This window comes from Eublepharis macularius, chromosome 7, assembly GCF_028583425.1.
Source record: "Eublepharis macularius isolate TG4126 chromosome 7, MPM_Emac_v1.0, whole genome shotgun sequence".
Lineage (NCBI taxonomy): Eukaryota > Metazoa > Chordata > Lepidosauria > Squamata > Eublepharidae > Eublepharis > Eublepharis macularius.
In genome coordinates, this window is record NC_072796.1 from 119,862,050 (window position 1) to 119,881,222 (window position 19,173).

The following is a 19,173-nucleotide window of genomic DNA, read 5'->3' on the forward strand; positions in this document are numbered from 1 at the left end:
CTTCCCACCCCTCGCGGGAGGAGAGGGAGGTGGCTGTGGGCCCGCAGGGCAGCAGAGAAGGCCAGAGCTGGTGCTGCTGGGTCACGGCCTCCACCACCCCTGCAGCAAAGCCAAGGTAAGTGGGGGTCTGGGTCTGGGGGCTGAGGTGGAGGGCTGGGGCTAGGTTTTGTGGGCTTTAGGATGTTTAAAGGGCCCTGCTGCTTGCAAGCGGCAGGTCTCTTTAAACTATCAGCTGGCAGGTGGCGGCGGGGGGGGGGGGGGAATGGCCATTTAAACAATGGGGCTTGGCTGGCCAGCTGGGAACTCCTGGCTGGGCAGCCAAGCCCTGCTGTTTGCATGATCAGCTGCTTGTCGGGGATCTCCAAAGGTTTAAATGCCCTTTCCCTGCCGCTTTGCAGCAGCAGCAGGGAAAGGGGCATTGCCCTTTAAAATGAACCAAACGAACCAGTAGACCAGTTCGTGGAAATTCATGGAAATGAGTTTCCATGAACCACTGGGTTCACAAACCACGAACTGGGCTGGTTTGTGGGTTTTCTTGGTTTGTATTTAGGTTCGTGCCCATCTGTACTCAAACCCACTTAATCATATTAAAGATATGGGGATATGGGCAATGAGAAAACAGTGGAGAGAAAAAGGAAAAGTGAAAAGGTCTGCCTTACCAGCGGTCTGACTGGCTAAGCTAAGTGATTGACGAGGCTAATCAGACTTGAAGGGAGGGACATCATGCCCAGGTCACTTTCGCTTTCTTCATTTCCAGCTGAAGCATGCCAGCAAGGATCTCTTACCACCATGTAAGTAAGCAGCAGCTGGCAGACCCTTTTAATAATGCATTTCAGTTACAGTAAATGCATATAATAATAGAACATGGAAATATGTCATGATCATATGCTTTATCTTAGCTGTATATTATGAATAATAAGCACAGAAGATTATGCACAAGCATTATTTGTTGTGCATTTTGAGATGCAGAAATAAAGGCAAGTCTTAAAAATAGCAACACTAAGCTGCAGACTTTTCATGGTATAGAATGTAACATTTTCACACGCAACTCCTTCAGTAATGAAATAGAAAATAGCATCACTCTCTTCTATAAAAAAGTTCTATAGCTAACAAATCAATCACTTATGCTTGTACTTTTGATCCTGCATTCAATATGTTTGGATAATCATTACTAGTTAAGCTTTGGATAATTTTTGGAGATTCATTACTAGTTAAGGAACCATCTGTCTCCTCAAATGGTCTGAAAGATTTTGCATGTATGATTCTTCCTTTTCTGTATTATTTACTAGTTTCAAGTTTACAACTATAAAACTCTCTCTGTTTCGCAGGCAAAAATGTTTCAATGAACTGCCCTAATAGAGATAACTGGCACACAGGATAGACCTAGGTAGTTACCCTGGACAGCAATTTGCACATATGAGCATCAAAATGCCCATCTCAATGGCTGCTTTCACAAACATTGGAGAATGTACTCTCAATGCACTATCAGTCGTTTGCTACCAGAGTTTCCATTTTCATGTAGGAAAATCGCAGTTGCAAACAATTGCTATAAAGTGCATTATCCAATGTGTGTGAAAGCAGTCTTGGAGAGGGGTGTCCTTGTATCTGGGTACAGGGACTAAGGATGTGAATAAGGATCAGGATTAAAGACACAAATGGAAGGAAAGAATGGCATGGTGAGTGATTGTGATATGGATAAACAAAGCAAAATGAGAGAAACGGGAGCAAATGATGTGATAAGGAACAGGACAGCCAGCACAGTAACTATGGGCACAAGACAGCCTGACACTGAATTATTTAGGGAATATGAGATAGGCACTGAGGGCCAAGCTACACATGACGAATGACACTTGAACAGCAAGTGTATTTCTCCCTGTTCACTTGCCCTCCACTCAATCCACTTGCCGTTCAAGTGTCATTCGTCATGTGTAGCTTGGCCCTCAGAGGGTGATCTGAGGAGCAAGGGATGGGAAAGTGAGGAACAAAGGAGCTGGACGTCCAGAAATGCATGGACAGCAGGTGGATGCTTAACTGGCTTACTAAGAAGTATCCGAGCAGTTCCTGGTCCTCCCCTCCCCTCCCCCGGAACATGTCTTAGGTCATTATGTTACTTTCTGTAAAATGAGTGCTGTGCTTTGAGGATGAGTCACTTGATAATTGCAACTGTTCAATGTTTTAAAATAGATTGATCATCTGCCTTTGGACCAATTAATTTTAAATATAATAGTGCATTCCCAAAATCTCAATATAGGCAGCTTCTTGGGATCTTGAAGAGATTGTGAAATAACTAGAGTTTAACAAATTAAAGATACTACTCATTATTTCATGCCATGTTAAACTAAAACCAAAACAGCAAACCCAAATTAAATCCCAGGCTTATTAAGATTTGGCTTCATTGATTAAAAGTTGCCTCTTACATTTAATCAGCTAAAGCTTTACTTGATTAATGTATCAGTTAAGTGAAATAATACAACTAGGGCCAAGAGGAGATGAAGATTAGAGGGATGTAATTCCAATAGGATCTGAGGGCCAAGCTACAAGTGATGAATGACACAGGTTGGACACTTGTCAGCTTCCCTCAAGTTTTGATGGGAAATGTAGGCATCCTGGTCTTGCAGCTTGGCTCTCCGACTGCAGTCCAATGGACTTTTAAACTGTCACTTGTCCAACATTCCGCCAAGCTGCCTACATTTCCCATCAAAACTTGAGGGAAGCTGACAAGTGTCCAACCTGTGTCAATCGTCACTTGTAGTTTTGCCCCGAGTCTCTCTGGGAGCCCAAGGAATGAGGCAACTACCACTGAAAGGTTTGCCAATGGGACCCCAATCCAAGTGGGACCTGGAAACCTCCCAGAATCACAATTGATCTTTTAACTACAGGGATCAGATCCCCTGGAGAAAATGGTTGCTTTGAGAGATGGGGTCTAGGGCGTTATACCCATCTGAGATCCATCCCTTCCCCAAACCTCACGCTCTCCAGGCTCCACTCTCAAATCTCCAGGAATTTCTAAACCTGGAGTTGGCAACCTTATTACAAAAATATTGCAGCTGTATGACTGTTCTAGGCTACATCCCCATGTCATTTTATATTCTTCTGTTGTCGTATAACAGCAACCATTCAATACTTTCCACTCAGGAAAATCCATCTGTGAACGATTGCAACCTTGAAACAACAGTGCAATATCCAATGTGAAGATACAGACCTGATCAAGCATCAGGTGTGTGTTCTTCCAAACAGAAAATTCAGACAGTATTTGTGTGGGGATTCATAGTAGCTCTTGGCAGCCCTGCTGCCAGGTCTGCAGGCCCCAATCCAACACTGTGGCACTGTATTTAAGTACATTCAAATCAATGGCCTTAAGCAAACTAAGTTGCACCAGTTTAGCATTGTGGCTATAGCACAACAAAGAGGAAACACTTCTGTGCTAATGCAGGAACTATTGCTTTACTAGATCTGTCTGGAAGTTCTATAGAGAAGCAGACTATATGAACAAAATCCAAAACACATCTAATATTGTCCTTTTGGGCCAAGCTTCAACTGTGCCCTTTAAAAAGCAACAGCAACTGTCCGGGGACTGAAAGCAAAAAACAAAAACAAAAAACGGTGTTCTCTCATTGAATCACATCAGCTGCAAAACTTCTGTAAAGCTACCATAAACCAAACTTCTGGACTATATGGAAAGACGCAGCAGAACAATGGCTACAGGTATTTTTCCATGGCAAGGTGAAGAATCGCATTTGTCAAGAAAATTTGTCAAGAAAAATGCTGCAAGTGTTCTGTAGTTTGATAAATGGGGATTCATGAAAACACTGCAGTTCACGCTTGTCCCCTAAATGTTCATCTTATACTGAGATAATAATTGGCCCATTTCTTGATCTATCTAGAATGGATTCCACGATGTTGTGACGACACAATATTTTCATATAAACGACTCTGCTCCACAGAAGAGGGAAGAGAATGTCTAGAACTCAAATTTTATTAAACTCCCATTTGTTATCAGAAACAATAACATTTTTCAGTGGAATGATTTATATTTGAAATTATTGGTGCTCTGAATTGTTTAGTATGCTACATGGTATTAAAAAGAAAATTGTGTAAATGTATGAAGTTGTCAAGACCTAGGGGGAAAAAAAGGACCTTCCTGAGGAAAACCTGAAAACTTATTTTAATTGTTTTTCCCCTACCATCAATTTATTCATTTAAAATATATGTATTCCGCTTCCACAGTCATTTTCTGAGTTCTTTGCATTTGATTGATTACAATCTTAAAATTCACTCTACTCAGCCATAATTTAGAGCAAGGCAGTAACTAGGAAGGTATAGTAAACTACAAAATACTCATAACACATAATTTTTAATTTTTATTCCACTTGTTTTTCAAAGAGCTCAGAGCACTGCCCTCCTCCCAATTTATTCTCAAAAACAATGTTGTGAGGTAAGGTTAGACTGAGAGTGCAACTGAACCGAGGTCGCTCAGCGAGCTGCACAGCAGAGTGGGGATTTGAACCTGCGACTTCCCAGTCTCAGTTCTACAGGCTAATTGCTGCATCACACTGGCCCCCTGAACTAAATATGCTATCAAGGGGCAGATATGTAGGCACTATGGGCATTACTAAACCTACCCCTGACATGTGTGGTGTCATCATGGATGCTTGAATAGGAGTGTCAGACATACATTGGGAGAACTCCGCTTTAAAAGTGGCCATTTCCACACACGTTGAATAATGCACTTTCAATGCACTTTCGCAATCCTTTGGAAGTGGATTTTTTGTTCCACACATGGAAAATCAGTTTCAGATGTTCACTAAAGAGTATTGAAAGTGGATTATCCAACGTGTGTGGAAGCAGCCAGTGTTTGTTCAGCTCTGTGAAGGAATGCTGCAAGAGGAAAGGAATATCTATTTTTTCTTCCACTTTCATCAGTGGAAAGGTGGAGCTTTGCCCCTTTTCTTGCTCAGAAGGACAGAGACAGAAAAGAGGGGCAAAAGCCCCCCTGCCACTGACGGGAGAGAAATGGAAGCTCCTTCTTCCTCCTAGCGGCACCAAGTGAACAAATGCTTTTTAGGTGAGTTCCCCAAACGCACATCTGGCTGTGGGTCTGGTCATGCACCTGACCCCAACATGTTGGGTGTATTGTGTAGTTACATCCTCAGAGAATTCTAGTTACTTCCCACCCCCCCGAAAGAGTCTTTTTAAGGAATATGATAGTGTATAGATCCTTTTAAAAATAGTTTGGGTGAATGGAAAGGAGTAAGGTTAATATGTACAGGCAGTCTAAATTTGACACCTTAAAGGAGACTGTGGAAACTGGTTTGTCCATGTAAATGATTTCCATACATCACCAAATCCTAAAGTTCTCAAAAGATGCCTCAGATAAAGCCCCCAGGGAATATAGTGTGGGAACATTGCTATGATAAATGAAGAAGAAAAATCCTTTGGTGTCAAGTTAGGTTACTATTTCCGGGAGATGACTTGACACAAAATAGAGTCTAAAATGTATTTACAAAAAAAGGATGGTTTAAAAAAGCAGACGGCTTTGTGAAACGTTATAACATACACCTTTTCATTAGAACTTCATCTTTCTAATGACCTTATTCCAGCAGTGCAGTCTCCAAGTTAAAGACTTCTCTAATTTTACTCTTTTTCAAAAGATGCTTACAAGAACTGTAGATAAGAATCCTAAATTAAATATGCAAGGATATGGCATGCAAAGAAATAGATTGTGCTTGATAAACAATCCATCCAACAATTCTGTTCTTATGCACTGTTTTTGCAAAGAGGTATTAACATCATATTTCCAACAGATAATGATGTATTTCACTAATGTTTAGAATTACTTCAGGATAAGTTATTCTTTTTCCTATTAAATGCCTCTTAACTGCACAGAAATAACGCAGGAAGGATATGCTATAGTCTGTTCTGTAATTTTACAACTACCTTGTTGTTCCCATAGCAGGATAATGATTGCTTATGCATATTTGAACTATCCATCTGTAACAGATAAGGACATTCCCCCCTTTTTAATGGGAAAAATACTTGTGTTTGTAAAATCTTTTTTCTTCATTTGGAAAGGAAAAAAATGGTTCTTATTAAAGGTACCTTGATAGGGAGCACTAAATCCACGATATCGGTGGTTGCTGTCTGTTACAAAATGAAGTCGGAGCCAGTTTTTGTTGCTGATAATTGGAGGAGGTATATTCATTCCAGACAACCTGATTGAGAAAATAAAAAAATAAAAATGGTTAACAGGGTTGGAAAACGGAGTCTGTACCTAAGAACATTTTCAAAATCCTTCATACCATCCCCACTTGTAAATTCTAAAGTATATACAGGTGTTCATATTAGAGATCCCATTCCTTTGGTAGGGGCAGGGGATCCCCCACTCCCACCTTTCTCTCCCTGCCGCCACTTACCTGGCCAGTTGAGGGGAAAGACAGGGAATGGGCCTTCTGGGCATGCTCCCGGAGTGGGTGCGACGTTGTCACTTACATCATTGAACCACCCGGAAAGCACTCCAGTGAATTGCTGCGGGCCAATTTGGGCCCCAAACGGGCCGAATTGGGCGCGTCTGGGGCCCAAACTGTCCCGCTGAAAAGCGTGCATGTGCTTCCCGTCTTGCACAATGACATCACTTCCTGGAAGTGATGTCATTGTACTGGTATGGGGACACATGCACCGGGTCCTCCACCTCCTGTCAGGAAGATTAGAGGACCTGGCAACTCTAGTTCATATGCATATGTATTTTTGTTGTACTTAGGGTTGAAAAATTCCATTTTTTTAAAAAAAAAGACCCTGGGTCAGACAAGATGGCAGAGCCTTCTGAGTAAAGGCTCTGTCAACCCATGACAGCTCTGGTGTTGGGAGAACCCAATGATTTTTGGCTGACTCAAGGGCTGAGACCATCTCTATAGTTATTTGCTTAAGATATACTGTTTTTAAAAATGGGTGTTCAGTCTCATGACAATTTCTCTTGCTTTCCCTTCTCTCTTTCTTAAAGATAGCAGCATTTCAAAGAATCTTGCAAGATGATTAGGTGCGTATGAGAATAGCAGGAAAGAGGCACTTTTTAGACTGGTTAAGCATAATCATTGACAAGGGCCTAAAGGAACGACTCTCTGCAGTGAGATGCATAACCTTTCCTTTTGCTCTGCCTCCTTGATTTGTGTCTGTTTCCCTCCATTTTTCCCCAGCGTAATCATAAAGCTTGGAAGGTATCATGACAATGTAGACCTATTGCAAAATCTATACAAGGTCTCAGGCCTTTGTGGAAGAGAGACTTGCCAAGGCCTACAAGCCATTTCTTCTTCAGCCTTAGGCCCAGGACCATGAAAAAAATTCATCACAGAAAAAATGTGCCCGCCCTTTCTTCACATCTCTTCTCCTCACAGGAGAGGCATACTTTGCATTGCAAAGACTCTTGACTTCTGCCAAAAGCCCTTTCAGTGATCGCCATTGTGGAGGTACTCTGAAGTTGCCCAGAACCTTTTATTTTTAAAAGGTCTCTGAAAGTTAAATTCACAGATGTTTGGAGTAGGGTTGCCTATAGTTTGTCTTGCCATTCTCCAGCCGGGGATGGAGGATCCCCTGCTCCCACTTCCCCGCCCCTGCCCCCACCCCCACTTACCTGGCCAGCTGATATACATTCTAATCTCTTGGACCCAATTTTATTTAATATGCTGGGTCATTCAGAGGCCTTGATGGTGTACCATTTTTTGAATGACTCATCATTCGAAATAACTGAACAGGTAGCCCTATTTTTAAGTCTGGTAATCAAGGATCAATTGAAAAACATCTAAATGTTTATACTCAAATTACCCTTGTTACCTTTATATTTGTTTACTGCGTGTATCGATAACTTGAGATGCCAATAAAGGCTTTGTTGTTGTTGTTGTTGTACCTGGCCAGCGGGGGGGGGTGCACCATCTGAGGGCACCCCACAGTGATGCAGTGCACCCTCCAGGCAACACGGCACACTCCTGTGCCCCGCAGTGGGCTCATTTCAGCTGAATTGGGCCCTGCAGGGGAGGGATTCAACCCTTGGGCAAGTGCAGGAGTGCTTCTGGGCTGCCCTCTGACCCACATGATGACATCACTTCCTAGAAGTCATGTCATCATGCCAGCTGGGAGCACGCTGCAAGCTGTGCTCATACATGGAGCGGGGGGAATAGGAGGTACGAGCCAGCATCCCAACCTCCCACTCGGAGCATGAAGGGGCCTGGCAACCCTACCCATAGTCCATCTGGGACCTGAAGCTGTAGTATCCATGGCAAATTAGACTGATTCTGCTGAATGTTTAGATAGCTGTCCCATAATTGAATCTGGTAGACCTTGATTTGAATCCTAGTGTCCTTTCAAGTTGACAGCCACAACTGGTGACAATGAAAACACACCAGAATACTGGGACATGATTTAATACAGGATGTTAAAGTCAATGAAATAGGAAATATTTACTAAAATTACACAAGATAATCAAAAATAGGAGACACTGTACAGGCTAGTGGAAAACATTAGGTGAAAGAAGTCCTGCTGTCAATGTATACCTAGTGGGATAATATTATATTCTAATTCACAACCTTTTTCTGAAATGGTTTTGAAAGGCAATTCTTAAACAATCTCAATTTAATTGTTCAATAACTTTTTAAAAACTTTATTTTGAAGTTGATGCTTAGGAATTTGTCATTTTATCTGTTTTCCATCCGGTATAGACAAGGAAAAGATGCATTTCATGACCAGGGTAGATGTCTCCCTCCTTACAACAAATGAAGGATCACATTGTAGTATTTTGTTTGTACCATTTTATCAGCAGCCTAGAACAGCTGTCATTAATTTCTATTCATCCAGCTATGGGAATCTGACAAAAGTGAATGGCCTTGATTTATGAAGGAGCTTCTCCCTCTTCCCCTTTTAAAAGAGCAGTTTCATACCGGACAAGGTTAAACCTCACAAGCATCTAATATCGATACCAGGCTCTCCTGCTGGCTAACCTGTCAGATCCTAGGAATAAACAGGTATCCAAACAAGGAGAGTACACAGAAAGTTACAACAAAAGCAAGGAGTCTTGCGTGTACTGACTAATAAACCTTTTAACAAAAAATTTGTCAGTTTCTTATTTAATGCTACTACATATGACCTAAATAACATACACAGTGATACCTAATAGTACACTAAAGAAAATATGAGCACTTCCTATCACTACTGGAATTATAATTTATACATGTGCTATAGCATAAGCAACCAAGCAAATATATATCAGTATACATGAACATACATATATGTATCCAGGTTGCTGCTATATTATGCACTTTCACTTTTTAAGGATGTGCAATAATACGTAAGTTTACTACAGCACTTTAGCAATTGCACTTTATGTATACCTGGATAGAAGGTTACATATGTTATGGTGACCACGGCAGCCATTTGAGGGGTGGCAAGCCCATTTCCGGCCTCTTCTGTCACCCTGCGGGCCCATACAGCAGCAGAAGAGGCCAAAAACGGTCTTCCCGCCCCTTGAGGGAGGAGGGGGAGGATGCCACAGGCTCACAGGGCGGCTGGGCAAGGTGTGTGGCTGGGGCTGGGGGGGGGGTGGGGCTGGGGTTTGGGCCACTTAAAGGGCCCTGCCACTTGCAAGCGGCAGGTCCCTTTAAACTATCAGCTGGCAGGCGGCGGGAGGGGGGATCAGTAGATCGTGGAAGTTCATGGAAATGAGCTTCCAGTAGACCGGTTCGTAGAAGTACATGGAACCAGTATACCAGTTCGTGGAAGTTCATGGAAGTGAGCCTCCACAAACCACTGGTTCGCGAACCACAAACTGGGCTGGTTCGTGGGTTTTTTTGGTTCATATTTGGGTTCATGCCCATCTCTAACTAGGATCAGGATACTCATGTCTCTTGAACCAATGTGTGACTATTAGTTTGCATGAAATTCAGTGAACTAAAATACAGGCACATGGTTCATGTCTCAGATTTAAGGAAGAACTGCAAGTTACGTATAGTTCTGTGATACTTGCTCCCTTTCCCATCTCTTTGGAAAAAGCAATATTGTTACAGGCAGCAGGAAAACAGGACAAGGAATGTTCAAATTAGGGGAAAAGGGTAGAAGATTCCTTAGTGAAATCCACAAACCCCATCTTCTGACACTACAATTTTAACACTTTCAACTGATCTTCATAAGACAAATCTCTAACTCCATTCCAAACAAGATGTAATTAATGGAATTTTGGGCTCATTGTCAGCCAAGTTTATAATAGTCTATGCACACAGAAAAATGCCTTGGAATCTTGTGCCCTCCTTAGTTCAGACTACAAACTCTACCACGGCCAACAATTTCCTATTTTGGCTTAACTACATAGAAATGAGATTACTATGTTATAAGAAGCTCTATTATAAAATTCCAGTAAACAAACAAACAACCCTACAGCAATGGGCCTCTTCCTTCTTGTTTGCACTATGCTTGTAAGATATAGGGTCCAGGAAACATTCCCAATGCTGAGCTCCCCCAAGAGACTCCACCAGGGAAGGTGTGACAATTGAAACATACAAGACAATCAGGAGGCAAACTGGATTATTCCTTTCACTAATCAAACTCTCCTTGGCCATTGAAATCTCTGCATTAACCTGTTTTCCACTCCATGCAGTAGTGCAATAATATTTCCAGGGATTTTATCTGAATCCACCCTTATGTCCCCTTCTTAATTCCAGAAGGGTATTGCCAGGAATTTGCTTGTGGCTTTCATTCCTCATTCCGGATCATCACAAAGCAGTCCTGTCTCTCCTTGCTACAGCTGGGCTTGCAGCACCAAATAGGGTGGTGTGGTTTCTGAGGCCAATGTGAGGTGGAATTTGTTCAACGTTCTCCTGCTCATTTCCCTGCTGGAGTTCAAAAATGTGCATTGCTCCCCTTGGAGTCAGATTATTTTTGATCCTCCTGACATTGCCACAGATAGAAAGGAAATTATAAAGCAGTTGGTGGTTGTGATGATCTGCTTGTTTGTTTTCTTTCATAACCTTTGGAGCTCCACTTTTACATTACCTGAATCTTATACCTCAGGAGGGCTCTGGGCACAACCTATATTCTTTTTTTTTTCTTTTTAAATTTCCACTCGCATATAGCTACAGGTGTTCTCTACTTTACTCAAGCTTATAACCTCAAGACCACCTTCCTTTTTTGCGTGTCTGTGTGACCTATATACTGCTGTCTCCAAACGGTTTTCGTTGGCAACAAAGGCTTTCAGCTTAGACCTCCTTCGTGTAACCAGTAATATAGGAAGACTTGTTATAGGTGGTAGTGTGAGAAAACATCAGCACGTGGGGTGGTTGTGAGGCAAAAAAGTTTCCCCCCCCCTAACCTCAAATAAAATGTATTTATAAGTACATAAGTGTGAGGGTTGCAGAATTTTGCTTAGCATATTCATTTCAGAATAGTTCTTAAGCTTGGTAGTTTCAAAAATAATCTTAAAGGTATATTCACAAACTAAACCACTCAGACAAATTTTCTATATAGCTTTTCACTAACAGAATAAACTCTCATCTCATCCACACAGACATAGATTCACTCAGGCCTTTCCACACAACCTGCCTGAGATAGATTAATCTCTCTTTCAAATATATGCAAACTGATTCAGGCTCACACAGTTTGCCTGACTTAGCCAGAATAACCTCTCTCTGAAATATAGAAAGGCTGGCTGAAAACCTCTTCCCTCAGTTCTCTGACTTGAAACGGAAGTTCACTCGGCCCCCTAGGGTACACGTACCATCCAATCTCCATTCACCATCTAGCTTCCCTCCTTCTTTCCTCTGAGGCCTGCATTTGAACTCACAGTAACACTTATTAAAAACCCCACAGTAGCAAGCAGAAATAAAATTCAAATTAAATGCATTACATGCAAAATATCACAATGGGGCACTCTCCATTTGGCTCTAAAATTACCTCAGCCAGTGTCTGTAGTAGATGTTGAGGTACTGTAACTCTTGAGATGTGGCAAGAGATTCTGACTGACAGGATGGAGTATATAGTAGGATTTGAGTCCAGTGGCACCTTAAAGACCAACGAGATTTTCATGGTGTAAGCTTTTGAGAGTCAGAGAGCTCTGACTCTTGAAAGCTTACACTCTAAAATTCTTGTTGGTCTCTAAGGTGCCACTGGACTTAAACTGTGCTGTTCTACTGCAGGCCAACACAGTTACCCATCTAAAACTATCCTCCAGGATGGAGTATCTAAACAGTGTGAGGAGAAAGCGGTAGGCAGGTAGCTTGACAACTAGAATAAGATTCTGCCCACGGTCTTATAATATGGTTGGATCCAGATAACATAAACAAAACAATGCAGAGCTGGACACCAGAATGCTGTCCTGAGCCAGGTTTATGTAACCACAGAGAGGCATGACCCAGGGAAGGGGAGAGGTTGGGGTGCCTTAACTGAGGCAAGGGAGGCCAATCAAACCCTCCTGGAGCCTTCTTCAACAGCCTTCTACCACAAGAAACTTCTCCACCCATCCACTTCAGGTCACTGAACACTGGCCAACAAAACATTAACAAAAAGAATTATGGAACTACATGCAGTGCATAGTTCTGTTCTTATATGCAGAAGTTTAAGGGAGCAATCTCCAAGGAGTTCCACTAGAAATAAGTCCAATTTTATTCATTGGGGCTTACTCACAGAGAAGTGTTCTTAGTACTGCAGCCTAAGCCACAGATTCATGGGGGATGGGTCTATCAATGGCTAGATGCCATAGTAAGTCAAAGGAACCTCCCTGTACAGCAAATCTCTGAATACTAGCACTATCAGGCAGCATCAAGGGAAGGCCTTGGCCTCTATGCCCTGTTTGTTGCCCCTCCAGGGCAACTGGTTGGTCACACTGGTCAAAAGAATGCTGAACTAAAGGGACCTTTGGTTTGGAGGTCAGTTTGCCAGCCTCCAGGTGGTGACTGGAGATCTCCTGGAATCACTAATGATCTCCAGGTGACAAAGATCAGTTCCACTGGAGAAATGGCTACTTTTGAGAGTGGGCTCTATGGCATTATACCTCACTGAGGCCCCTCCCCTCCCCAAACCCCATCCTTTCCAGGCTCCACCTCCCAAATCTCCAGAAATTTCCTAACCTGGATCTGACAACCCTATTTTGGAGGAGAGGGGAGATCAAATTATACATTTATTTCATATAAAACAACAAAGTTTTACCTCTTTAAATGATGGTTCCCTTCAAATAGTGATGGGGGGAAAAGAGCAGCTTCATTATTAACACTACTAATATCTAGTTAAAATTGTCCATCAAGGCAGTTATTCATTATCACTCTTTAGACTTGACAGCTGTAGGTTATAGTGAAGATTGTTCTAATTAAGCACATGCTGATCTCTGCAGTGTTCTAGCTAAAATCATCCTTTTTTAAAAAAAAAATCTGATCTCTGCAGCTCATGATTTGTTTGGGATTATTTCCCTGTAAGTAGTTCTGCAAAGTGACAGGATTTGCAATGGCTACTGGCATGAAATCTTTGCTTATTCTCCCCTTTCTTCTCATGTCAATTTATCTTCTAAGCAAATTATAAAGCTGTTCGCTATTATCATAATGCATTGGCAGGGCACCCTTTGCTGAGTGCCAGGTTCTGTTTGAAGCACTGCAATGGCTTATATTCCAGAAGATTTTTTTCAAAAAAGAAATCTGTATTTATCGCCCCGATTCATCACAACATCAAGCAAAACTAAGATGCTATGGGTTGGGAACCATGTGCTTTTCTTGTAATACCAAGGAGGGAGTCATTTCAGAAAAGGCTGCTGGGAGAGAATGTTTAACCCTTACATCACCAACCGATGCTTCCTTGAAAATGCCTCTCCAGGGTATAGTTGGATTATTTCCGCCCAGTTGAGCTGTAAAATTGAAAGGAAGCCCATTTAGGAGAAAAACTGATCTGGGAAGGGGAATGGAGGCAATGGCAACAACAACTCTAGGCACAGGAGAGGTTAAACACCCTTCTAACTCCCACCCACCAATACTGCCATGCAGAAGTCCCATCTCCCGTATCATCTCAGCCAACTCAAGCCTGTGAATACGAATTTGCTAAGACACCATTTAATTCTGCCCTCAGTTCTCATGCAGGCGCTGCATAATTAATCTGTATGAATGCAGATTGAAATCTAGTCCTCATTAATGAGGGTAGAAGTCAGAAGCAGAGACCCATTATGGCCAATCCTCCTCTAATTAGAACATGAAATGAACTGAGGTAGCAAGAGAATTCTCGGGAAGAAAATGCTATAGATTCTCTTGTCCTGACAACAGATAATGTTTCTATATAATGTCATACTGGGAAATCAAGGTTTAAATGAACCATCTTGAATACATATAAAACAGATGTTTATTATGAGAAAATGTAATGGTCCTGGGATGTAGACTAGACTCTATGTCCCCTTTCCACCCCAAAAATAATTCTGGCACACAAAGAACAGTTTGACTCAGTTTTATTCAGTCCCAGCTTACAGGTCAGGCGTTCCCGTGCTTCTGCTCCAGCTCTTCATCATTTGGACCCATGGAAAGGAAGCCCTTGAGAGATTTCATCAGGACTTCAACAACATTCACCTTACTATCAACCTGAGCCTGGGCCACTCTACACAACAGGTATGCTTCCTGGACGCCACTGTACAACTACATAATGGGCAGATAAATACCACCTTATACCAGAAACCCACCAACTGATACTCATATCTACATGCCTCCAGCTACCACCCTAAACATACCACTCGGTCGATTGTCTACAGCCAAGCCTTACGTTACAATTGTATCTGCTCCAATGCTCTTGATCTGGACTCCCACTTAAGAGATTTACAACAAGCATTTTTGGGGCTACAGTACCCACGAAATGAAGTGAGGAAACAAATCGACAGGGCAAGACTAGTACCCAGAAACAGTCTGCTCCAGGACAAACCTAAAGGAACTAACAACAGAACACCACTGGTTGTCACCTATAGCTCCCAGCTCAAACTCATCCAACGTATCATCAGTGATCTACAACCCATCCTGGAAAATGATGCCTCTCTCTCACAAGCCCTGGGTGGAAGACCTCTCCTTGCCTACAGACAGCCCCCCAAACTTAAACGACTTCTCACTTACAACTCAGCTAGCAGCGTCACCAGCACAGGTACCAAACCCTGCAACAGACCCAGATGCCAGCTCTGCCCTCATATCTACCCAGGAAATACAATTACAGGACCCAATGGCGTCAACTACACTGTCTCTGGCTCTAACAGCTGCTCATCCTCCAACATGATATATGCCCTCATGTGCCAACAATGTCCATCTGCTCTGTACATTGGACAAACCAGCCAACCTCTGCGCAAAAGAATAAATGGACACAAATCTGACATTAAAAATGGCAACATCCAGAAACCAGTGGGAGAACACTTCAGTCTACCAGGACATTCCATCAAGGACTTAAAGGTCACTGTAGTTCAACAGAAACCTTTCAAAAACCTAGATGCAGAGGAGTTAGTCGTGTTAGTCTGTAGAAGCAAAATCAAAAAGAGTCCAGTAGCACCTTTAAGACTAACCAACTTTACTGTAGCATAAGTTTTCGCGAATCACAGTTCTCTTTGTCAGATGCATCTGACGAAGAGAACTGATTTTCGAAAGCTTATGCTACAATAAAGTTGGCTAGTCTTAAAGGTGCTACTGGACTCTTTTTGATCTTTCAAAAACAGAATCCAATGGGAAACTGCTGAATTGGAATTCATATGTAAATTTGATTCAATCAGGCTTGAATTGAATAGAGACTATGAATGGTTATCTCATTATCAGAAGTAACTGATTTCATTATCAGAAGCCCACTGATCCCATTATCAGAAGCTACTGATTGCATCTACTCCCCCTCCCCTCTCCACCTAAATATCTGACCAGTTTCTTCCTACCCTCCACGCATCTGATGAAGAGAACTGTGTTTCTCGAAAGCTTATGTCACAGTAAAGTTGGTTAGTCTTAAAGGTGCTACTGGACTCTTTTCGATTTTACTCCAGCTCTGAGGGATAGTTCTCCTCCCTCCATGTGGATCTTGGCACCCCCCACCCCGTCCACTCCAGGCTGCGCTTGACCAACTCCTTTAACATCATCCCCAACATCTGGACCCACCACTGGACTGCAAACCATGTCCTGTACTTCAACCTCTAAGCTCTTCTTAGCCTTAAGGGCACACCCACCTGCCATGGTCACCCAGCATGATAAAGAAGAACAAAGGGGCCAGCCCCAGTTACAACAAGCAAAACAAAAGAGGAACCTTCCACCAGAGGCTAATTAGTCACGAATGCGGCATATACAAGCTTATAATAATTCTCAAAGAATATAACAAGGCAGGTACACCAATGGTATATCTAACAAAACATGAGCTTTATCTCTTAATTACAAAGTTCAGTCTTTTGCAACATAAACTTAATCTCTTTATACAACAATGTTGTCTCATGCGTGAATTGCAAAATCAAAAGGAGAGTTCCCCCGAGGGAGGGGGGACCGGGAGGGTTGAAGCAAACCGAGAATGTCCATTAATACTTATAAGGGCGCACAGTCCCAATTCTTATGGACCATCCCTCGTGTGTGCAGACGTGTAGTTTCAGGTTAGCCCAAAGAGACGTTGTTGGCCAGATGATGCAGTCAACTTTTCGTTCAAAACTTCCTCAGGGGCAACCGTCTGGACTACTGTACAAGATAAATCATATGCACCTAACAATCATTCCTTCGTATTGTCGAAGGCTTTCACGGCCGGAGAACGATGGTTGTTGTGGGTTTTCCGGTTGTATTGCCGTGGTCTTGGCATTGTAGTTCCTGACGTTTCGCCAGCAGCTGTGGCTGGCATCTTCAGAGGTGTAGCACCAAAAGACAGAGATCTCTCAGTGTCAGTGTCACTGTGACACTGAGAGATCTCTGTCTTTTGGTGCTACACCTCTGAAGATGCCAGTCACAGCTGCTGGCGAAACGTCAGGAACTACAATGCCAAGACCACGGCAATACAGCCCGGAAAACCCACAACAACAATCATTCCTTCATTTATCACACAACAGATTTTCCAAAAGCACTTCTCACATAACTGGAACAGCAACAGACTCTTGCCCATACGTGCAAGCTTTAGGCTTCTCAACCTGCTCCCAATTCCGACGCCGATGCTATCTGACGTACTCCAAGAGGGGCTGTTACAGTTTTGTTAGATGAGATTCACATTTAGGTAGATCAGCCCCTCTTGGAGTACGTCAGATAGCATCGGCGTCGGAATTGGGAGCAGGTTGAGAAGCCTAAAGCTTGCACGTATGGGTAAGAGTCTGTTGCTGTTCCAGTTATGTGAGAAGTGCTTTTGGAAAATCTGTTGTGTGATAAATGAAGGAATTATTGTTAGGTGCATATGATTTATCTTGTACAGTAGTGCAGACGGTGTCCTGCTTCCAGTGGCTGTCAAGTCTGCAGAGTGCTGCTGACAGGTAACAAGGTCCAGCTGGCAAGGCGAGGAATGTGCAAAGTCCGTAAATCAAGGGAGTAGTCGAGGACAGGCCGGGTCGGAGGTCAGAGAGACAGTTCCAAGGAGCAAACACAGGCAGTACAGTAGCAGCTTAGAGAACTCGTTGAAGCCACGCTGAAAGGACCCCTCCCTTTGGCTTTTATACTTGGAGAGCATTCGGTCAGCTCGCACAGCTGCTTCAAGTCTCCTCCTCTGAAGCCCCTCCTTCCTCTGAGAAGGCTGGCCTGTTCAGAGCCCGGAGGCGTGCAGATTGACGTCGGGTCTGTAAGTCTCTTCTGTCCCTGCTACGCCTACGTTGCTCTCGATAGTCTGGAGATGTTGGAGGGGATAAGGAAGCTGGCTGCGTCTAGGCTGGTGGCTCTGGGTGGGGAAGGGGAGCTGCTGGCTGGGATTCAGCATCTGACCGTTCAGCTATGGTCGGCTGCTGGGAGGCAGGCTGCTCCTCCTCAGGAGGAGCAAGGCTGTCAGCAAGTGTCAGCTGTTCCAGCTCCTCCTCCTCTGAGGACTCGTCAAGCTCAGGCTGTACTATGACAGACGGTTGCCCCTGAGGAAGTTTTGAACGAAAAGTTGACTGCATCATCTGGCCAACAACGTCTCTTCGGGCTAACCTGAAACTACACGTCTGCACACACGAGGGATGGTCCATAAGAATTGGGACTGTGCGCCCTTATAAGTAATTATTAATGGACATTCTTGGTTTGCTTCAACCCTCCCGGTCCCCCCTCCCTCGGGGGAACTCTCCTTTTGATTTTGCAATTCACGCATGAGAACATTGTTGTATAAAGAGATTAAGTTTATGTTGCAAAAGACTGAACTTTGTAATTAAGAGATAAAGCTCATGTTTTGTTAGACATACCATTGGTGTACCTGCCTTGTTATATTCTTTGAGAATTATTATAAGCTTGTATATGCCACATTCGTGACTAATTAGCCTCTGGTGGAAGGTTCCTCTTTTGTTTTGCTTGATGGTCACCCAGCAAGCTTCCTGGTAGAGTGGAGATTTGAACATGGGTTTCCCAGACCTAGATCCTAGTCTAACACTCAAACCTTTATGGAAGGATGGAAGGAAGGAAGGAAGGAAGGAAGGAAGGAAGGAAGGAAGGAAGGAAGGAAGGAAGGAAGGAAGGAAGGACTCTATATTTCTTCCTTGTAGCATCTCTGCTCTGCAGTAGTTCACATGTGTTGAAACTGTGATATCCAGTGATGTGTGAGTGGGTCATCACTGATACAGCAGAAAAGATATAACATTTGTAGCAGTTTAAAGTGAATGTAATTCAGGTCAATTGTGACACTTTATATGTTTGTGTGAACCAAGTCTGTGATTCACATCACAATGGTGTGTGTGGGAGTGGGGTGGGGGTGAGATCTTCTCTGATTTTCCCTTATACAGACTTCAATATATACACACACACACCATCCAAATTCTCCTCCGACACATAACAATGAGCAAGAGGTTTAAAAAAATCATATTACAGGCATGTAAACAAGTTTTAAGAAAATATGCTAACTAATATATCTTGCTAGAAAGTCCACAAACCAGTTGTGGTTTGCAAGCCAAGAAACAAGTCAAGTTGTGTCACATCATTTCTGAGCAAGGACATTGCACTGTGCAATGTCAGCGAGACAGCCCAACACTCATCATGTGTTGTAAAATCCATTACTGTCTGCGAGACAAGATGTGAATTTTCTATA

General features: G+C 42.9%; 1 protein-coding gene across 3 annotated transcripts in view; it reads right to left on the reverse strand.

The window, feature by feature from the left end:
• The window catches only part of CSMD3 (CUB and Sushi multiple domains 3), a 922,268-nt gene that overhangs the window by 531,266 nt on the left and 371,829 nt on the right, over positions 1-19,173 (reverse strand). For all 3 annotated transcript variants that reach the window (XM_054984891.1, XM_054984890.1, XM_054984889.1), the window contains exon 6: positions 6,100-6,212. In XM_054984891.1, the coding sequence (XP_054840866.1) occupies positions 6,100-6,212 (113 nt within the window). The remainder of the gene's footprint in view (positions 1-6,099; positions 6,213-19,173) is intronic.